Genomic DNA, 7,723 nt, shown 5'->3' on the forward strand with positions numbered 1-7,723 from the left:
TACCTTTAGCAGCGCCTGTGTTGTTGATAGTTCGAATGGAGCAGTCTACTGCCTGAAGAATCTCTGGAACAGTTCTGAAGCGAATGCCATGAAGTGGTTCCTTCATCTTAGGAATCAAGTCGAAGTCACAAGGGCTTAAGTCCAGGGAGTATGGTGGATGGTAGAGCACTTCCCAGCCCCATCGATTGAACAAATCAGCCACAGCTTGTGCTGCATGCGGCCGAGCATTGTCCTGCAAAATGATGGGTAGGTTCTGTAGAAAGTGTCGCCGCTTCTTTCTTAAAACTGGTCGCAGGTTGTGTTCCAAAAATGAACAGTAATACTGCACATTGTCGGGGAATGGTATGTGTTAGGATAACACCATCACAGTCATACACGGAGAATCACCATAACTTTCACGTTGCTGGGGTTCTGACAAACTTTTGATTTTCGTGATGACCCACAATTACGCCATTCGTTCAATTGGTGTTTCATTTGTGGCTTGTACGGTTTGGCCCATGTCTCATCCAGCGTAATGATATGGCGTAAGAAAACCTCTCCTTCATGCTCATAGCGCTCCAAGTGGTTACAAGCAGCGTCGTATCATAGCCATTTCTGCATTTCCGTCAAATCATGCGGAACCCATCGTAATGCAGTTTTTCTTATGCCCAGGTGGTCCTTCAGAATGTGAAGCACAGTCATATGCGCTAATCCTGTTTCTTGGGCCAGCTCGCGAATCGTATGGTGTCGATCACTCTCCAGTAACGCGGAAAAAACATACACTTCTTCACTGACACTAGGATGACCTGGCTGACGCATGCCTACCACATTTTTGCGTCCCTTGCCACTGTTCTGTAAGGCAATGCAGATTCCCCACAAGCCTCTTGAAGACCTTGATGACACTGTCATGCTGTACGGCCTCTGGCACATTCAATCTTTATCCAACTCCGTTGTTCCTGTTTCAAAAACATCATGACAACACTACATTAGTCCGCCAGCTAACATGAAGCTCTGTTCTTCTCGTCACTGTGCATGCGCGTGATGTAGGAAGGGAGAGTCCATTTGCTCTGAGGTAAGGTAAGTATGTAACTGACGTGTGGTATAAGCAGCATAATTTAGTTCCATTGCATGGCGGCACTATTGAAGTTCCAACCCTCATACATTGATACTGAGAGTCATATTTTTGTGTGATATTCATTAGTATTTCATTTAAATTAAACCGATTTAGTTGATATATTTATAGTGTGGTTGTTGAAAAATCTTGGTTCAGATCCCCTGGTCATTGTATGAAGTGTAGGTAGACATTCAAGTTGTTCAATGTGAATTTCTCTGCTACCACATCAAAACTAGGACAAAGAAATCTTTAAATTCTTATGAGGACTGTATGATGTCTCACTCTGTCTCACAGTTTCCAAGATAAGCACACACAACATGTTTCTTCTTTCACGTCAGAAGATTATGCCGTTTACCTTATTTACCCACAGTGAAAATGATTTTTGAATCTAAGACAACCCCCACACTTCATGAAAGATAGTAGGTATATATTAAATCTGTTCTTTACGATCTTGATGACTAGCCAATTTCATCAATCTGTTTGTCTTCACCGTTCTCATATAATATCTCTTCCTGCAGATTTACTGCTTTTGGTTCCTAATTTCAGTGGTGTGTGTGTGTGTGTCTGGCAGACTTGAGATATATTTCTGTCCTCCACATATTGCATTCAGTGATACTTCAGGCAAATTCGCTGTAGGTTGTGGCTCCTGACCGTGAATCATGTCTGTATGTGAAGTATGAATGAAACTTGCATTTATGGCAGTGTTCTCTTCTTGTGTGTTGATAGTCTTATCATGTATGTATGAGCTGATTCATTTGCTATGTTTTGACATTATTTCTTTAATGATAAGTTATGTAGAATTTACACTTCCAGGGGGCGAGGTTTTACACATGTCTGTGTAGATCACCGACCAACCAAAGTTCTTGTATCAGGGTATGAAGAGGATGAGAAGACAGATGTCCTAGCACATTTTGCGGTGAGTCCTATGTGTATGTCTAATAAATCTGTCTGATTACTTTCTTTCTCACACTTTTGAAAGTTATTTTTTCACCTCCTCAGTACTTGTTTTCTCCAAATTAAAGTATTATATTTTATGGTTAAACTACTTCCCTATACAAGCTGGTTTCGTTGTAGCAATTTGGTGAAATTGTGGACTACATTGTTGATGAATCTACTCCTTCCATCATTTTAAACTACAAGTCTCGGAAGGAGGCTGAGGTGGCCATGGTAAAAGGACGTACGTTCCAAGACCGTTTGCTGTCCATCACATGGTGTAACAATCCAGGGGTTGGTAGAGGAGTCAGGTGAGTGACATGTCTTGAATAGATGGTATAATTGAAGATAATATAGTTTGGTCCTTGTTTGCTGTAATGTAGTAGTTCATTTCATTCAATATGGGTACCTAGCCTTTTATATTCATATCGTCTCATGACAATTCAAAAGCCAAAAATATACAAATTGCAGATTGTTGAGGCAAGGAGCAGAATCACTGAAAACTAATGAAAATGTCTCAGGAAGACTTAACTGACTGTGTCTTCTTCTAAACAATGTAGTGTGACATTTTTAAAGGGGAAGCCACAACTTGATGTCAACTGTACATCTCCATCATGGACTGGTTCATCGCTCTGTGATCATGGTGGGGACTAATGCAGAGGGAGGAAGGGAAGAACTGGAGGAAGTTGATGAAGGCCTCATTGAGGAAGAGGAAGAGGTGAGAAATTAATTAATATTAACTGCTATGCCTTCTACTGTTGCAGGAACCCTGACATCTGAATTTCTTGTTGAGACTGCTTATTGGTATGCCTGGGATAATGATTTCAGCAATTTCTCCATCATATAACTGTGTGTCAGGGGTTATATATTGTGGCATGTCAGGTCATTGATGGGCAACGACCATGAAATAAGCAACTATACAAAAGCCGTTGCTAGGTAATTGCTCTGCTGACAAACATGAACACCACCATTGCCCTGCAGCTGACGCATGGTGTTTTCTACATGGTCTCTGCCAAGATGTTATAAACAGGACAAGTTGATTTTTTTTATTCTATATCACTGCCAGGACCTCTGACTATATACAGCATCAAATGTTAAGTTGATTAGTGAGTAATAAATTGGATAGGATTTTAGACGAAGTGGTTATGAATTAATTAAGGGCCTGACCCAACATATCCCAAATATCAGAATCATTTTAAAATTTGGAAGATAGTATTTGTTCAATTAGACAGTTGAATTTATGTTGCAGCTGGGTGTAGCTGAATTGAGTGAAGACGTACTGTTACAAGATGATGAGGAAGAGGAGGAAGATGGAGAAGACAGAAGCTGGCGACGATAGCAGTCGTGATCAATCTGCATGTCTTGAAATTCACAAGGGTTTGCTTGTAGTGAAGCTCCTCAAGTGTCATGCACAGTGTATAGGAACATGTGCAGAAGTATGTGTGTGTGTGTGTGTGTATATTTTGTAAGTTTTATAAAAATCAAATGCTTTCTTTGTTTCCATGAAGCTGTATATGGCAATCACTGTAATTTTCAACGAGAACATTCCTGTAATAAAACTGCTTGTATGTATTACAGGAAGATGGAAGTGTTGTCATTGCTAATGTAGTTTTAGAGATTTTGTTTTAAAGTAAATTGCATTAATTGACTCATGGCATTATGGCATCAGTCAGCTGTGAAAGTAAAGTTGTAACTGCTGATGTTGAAATTTCATTTCAGACCTTCCATAGTAATACATGTAAGTGTGCTCATTAATGGACAACACTGATATGGTCTTAGTGTTACAAGTAATAGATATGTGCACTTGATTTTATTGTAACAAATATTTGTGAATATTTTCTGTAATGAATTGGTCAATAATTGATGTAAATGACTTTATGCAAAAATGTGCTTCTGATAATGGTTAAAAATGAAAAGATTGAAAAGAAAAGATGTGATGAAAAATAAGAAGTAAAAAGAGGAAAAAGAAAGAAACATTTAAAGATGAAAAATTTGTAAACAAATTACAGAAAAGAAGTATAGAATAAGAAGAAAAGATTAACCAATTAAAGCACGCAAGTTTTTGTACAAAAAATAAAAGAAGTGGGAGCAAAAATTAAAAGAAAAAAAAAACAAAAGTCAAAGCAGAAAAAATATAAAGATTTGCCCCACCAACAAAACAGTTTTTCCTAAAGGAGTAGAATTGTCTATAAAGACATTTCTTTTTCCAGCTTGACCACCTTTCTGCTATGCGGTAAGTACAATTAAATAGATTGCTGTATGGTTATCTCCTTGGAGACCAAGTATGGGCAACAAATTTCCATGCTCGCTTCCTGTTGATGGACTTAAATTCTTTCATCATAGATGAAGGGCTTATGCATTTGTAAGTTCCTAATGTTCCTTAGAGACCTGGCTATAAAGTAACCTATTGCATGAATGTTGGTAGATAAAGTTCCTATGTATGTCAGTTTTTCTTCCAGGTATAGAAAAGCTCACGTCATTGTTTTAACAGACTTCAAGACTGGAAAAAAATGCCTCAATGTCTGTGCATGTCTCAGTATGTGTTTAAGTCTGTATCTGGGTTGGTCCATACATGCACATTTGTGTGTCTTTATTTCTGTCTGCCTGCATGTGTGTATCCATGGATCTGGGTGTGTGCCTGCCTGTATATCAATGTCTGTTGGGTAAATTGCTGCTAGTCCTCGCCAGTACAGTCATTCTTGGCTCCAAGTCGTGCAGGACTCATGAACATATTTTATAGCCATGTCTGTCCCTATGGCAGTATCTCTCGGCGTGTCTATGTTTTTTTTTTTTNCTTACACACACACACACACACCAAGGAGGAGCAGCAACAATCTGTGATATATTTTTTGTGGGCAGAAGGTGTACCAGGTGGACAAATTCATCATTGCATGGGTGCTCAGTAGAGAGACAGTGCTCTCTCTCATAGGGTTGTGTGAGTGGATTCAAATGCTTAAAAATGGCTGTGAGAGTGTGACTAATGCAGAGTTCTCAGGTTGTCCAGCCACACAGAAGGACGAAAGAGCGACGGTTGACAAAATTGCAAAATTCAGCATTGGGTCTGCCTATTCTGTGGTGCATGCGTTTAGAAATATGTTCCCACCACTCGGCTTATTAGTGCAAAGGTGACAACTTTCTGCAGTGGATCGTCACAGGTGATGAAACCTGGGTTCACCACTACCAAGCAGAAGAGCATGCAGTGGAAGCATGTGTCATCTGCTGCAAAGAAATACAAGATGTAACCACTGGCAGGCCAGTTGATGTTGACTATCTTCTGGGATTCTCAAGGGCCTATTTTTCAGAACCACCTGAAATGTGGAAAACCTGTCACAAGTGCAACCTTCTGTGACATGCATCAGAGAGGGCTGAAACCTGCAATCCACCCTAAGAGAAGAGGAAGACTCAGAGGGCATCCTGTTGTTACTGCAACCCACATGTTTGAAACCCTCAAGAAACAGAAGTGTGAAGTCATGGAACATCCAGCTCACAGTCCAGATTTGGTTCACCTTTTTTGACTGCTTGAAGAAGCTCTAGGAGGGAGATTTCATTGTGACAATGTAAAGAATGCAGTGCATCACTGGCTGCATGTGTAACCAAGGACTTTCTATTATGATGACATTATAAGATTGTGGGAAAATGTGTTGAAAAGCAGGGTGATTATGTAGAAAAATGATGTACTTTGTTTTTGTAATCATCAGTAAAACAGAAGTGAAGACTGTTTGGGGGTCCCTCGTGTTTTTTTGTCTGCATCTGTGTTGTGCACGTGTCTCTCTCTCTCTGCAGGTGCCTGCATCTGTCTAGTGCAGAGAAAGGGGAAGAACTGGAGAAACTGGATGAAGAGGTGAGAAATTAATATAAACTACTATGCCTCTTACTGTTGCAGGAAACCTGACACCAGAATTTCTTTTCTGATTGTTTATCGGTATTCACAAGGTGATGTTTTCTGCAATTTCTCTGTCATATAATTGTGTCATGGGTTACATAATATGCTGGCACCAAAGAATTCCTGTGTGCACTATACACATTGAGTATTGTTCTGATTCTGTGTAGTGATGACCTGAAATAATGAAAGGGTTTTGACACTAATCACAACTGCAGGAATGTGGTGCAGCATCATAATAATAGACAAATGCACATAATTTCTTTGTACTTAATGCCTGAATTGAGCATGTTCTATTCAGAATTTTCTTTCCAGTGGAAACTTACCATATATGTGTATGGTAACTGTTATGGTATAAGGTAGCACACTTGAATGGAAACTCATGCCACCATAATTTTATAATTTAACATTTGCCAAACCCTAAGAAACCAAGGTATCACACAAAGTATATCCTACATAATATGTTTATATACAATATGCATATATCATAATGAAAAATTACTTAGTTTACTTATCACCATTGAAAATTCCCTATAAATTTACAGTGCATTAAATATTCCATGAGGCAGGTTTCTGTTTATATGCTACACCAATAATTACAAAACATACCAAATTTTATTTTTATTTCACTTTACAGCACTGCCAGTATCTCTGCTGTATACAGTGTTGAATGGTAAGCTGATTAATGAAAAACAAATTGGAATGGATTTCAAAGGAAGTGGTTATGGAAAAATTGAGGTACTGTCCCAGCATTTCTATGGGAGGGTCTGAGTAAAACCAGACACCTCAGGATTGCTGGAATCGATGCCAAAATTCAAACTGGGCATATCCCAAATATCAAACTAATTTTACAATTTGGAAGACAGTATTTGTTTCATTAGACAGTTGCATTTATGCTGCAGATTGGTGTGGACATACTGCTGTTGCAAGATGATAAGAAAATTAAGACAGGCTGGTGGTGACAGCAGTTGTGATCAGTCTGCATGTCCCAAAATTCACAAGGGTTTGCTTGCATGTGCAAAAGTGTGTGTGTGTGTAATACTGTGACATGAAGGCAAAAACCTGAAAAGTCATACATTGCTAGGCAACAGCCAGTCAATATGTTTCCACAGCAACCAAAATGCACTACTACAGGAAGGGATATGCACATAATACTAGAACTGTTGGAAGTGGTGTTTTCTATTTGATCTGTTTTGAGGTTATACTATAATGAGATAGTCATGCATTCCTGGACTGATGGGTTGAATACCTCCACCATGACCTTGCAAGTTGTAGCAGGTGATGAAAAGGGAAGTCTCAAATCTGAGAAAGTAAAATATTGTCACAAGTCCCAAGGGACTCAGACCTGAGAAAGACTGCACTAGCAAGGGCGAGCAGCATATCAAAAGACAGACCCGTCCTATCATCATAGACGGTGCCCCTCAAAAAACGACCATAACTGTCAAACAGCAATAAATATCTGGTCATGAGCCCCAGATGGGGCTGGAAACCAAGATTTACTGACTGACCGTCAGTCGCAACGTGACTTTGACTCTCACTGCCTGAACGAACAGAGGATTTGTATATAGTGCACAAGGAAGAATTTTTAATAACATGCTATAAGTGTGATACGTACATTTGACAAAGGTGAAGTCTGCTCATAAGATTTACATAAGGACTATGACTGCAAGGGTTCAGCTGAAAAAAAAAAAATCATCACCAGTCACATCGGGCTTAGTGCCCAGACGATGTGACTGGTGGTAAACTGCCAGTTGTAAAGTAACTCTGACACTGACTCTGATCCCAGAGAGGATATTTCATAAGGACTACAACTGAAA

At 39.4% G+C, this 7,723-nt stretch overlaps 1 protein-coding gene across 2 annotated transcripts in view; it reads left to right on the forward strand.

The window, feature by feature from the left end:
* LOC111866432 (RNA-binding protein 26) overlaps nucleotides 1–4,758 on the forward strand; it is a 53,869-nt gene extending 49,111 nt beyond the window's left edge. For both annotated transcript variants that reach the window (XM_023855390.2, XM_023855391.2), the window contains 4 exons: nucleotides 1,907–2,009; nucleotides 2,168–2,337; nucleotides 2,603–2,744; nucleotides 3,276–4,758. In XM_023855390.2, the coding sequence (XP_023711158.1) occupies nucleotides 1,907–2,009; nucleotides 2,168–2,337; nucleotides 2,603–2,744; nucleotides 3,276–3,365 (505 nt within the window). In that variant the 3' untranslated portion in view covers nucleotides 3,366–4,758. The remainder of the gene's footprint in view (nucleotides 1–1,906; nucleotides 2,010–2,167; nucleotides 2,338–2,602; nucleotides 2,745–3,275) is intronic.
* Nucleotides 4,759–7,723: the final 2,965 nt, after the last annotated feature.

The sequence above is a fragment of the Cryptotermes secundus genome, unplaced genomic scaffold (assembly GCF_002891405.2).
Source record: "Cryptotermes secundus unplaced genomic scaffold, Csec_1.0 scaffold271, whole genome shotgun sequence".
Classification (NCBI taxonomy): Eukaryota; Metazoa; Arthropoda; class Insecta; order Blattodea; family Kalotermitidae; genus Cryptotermes; species Cryptotermes secundus.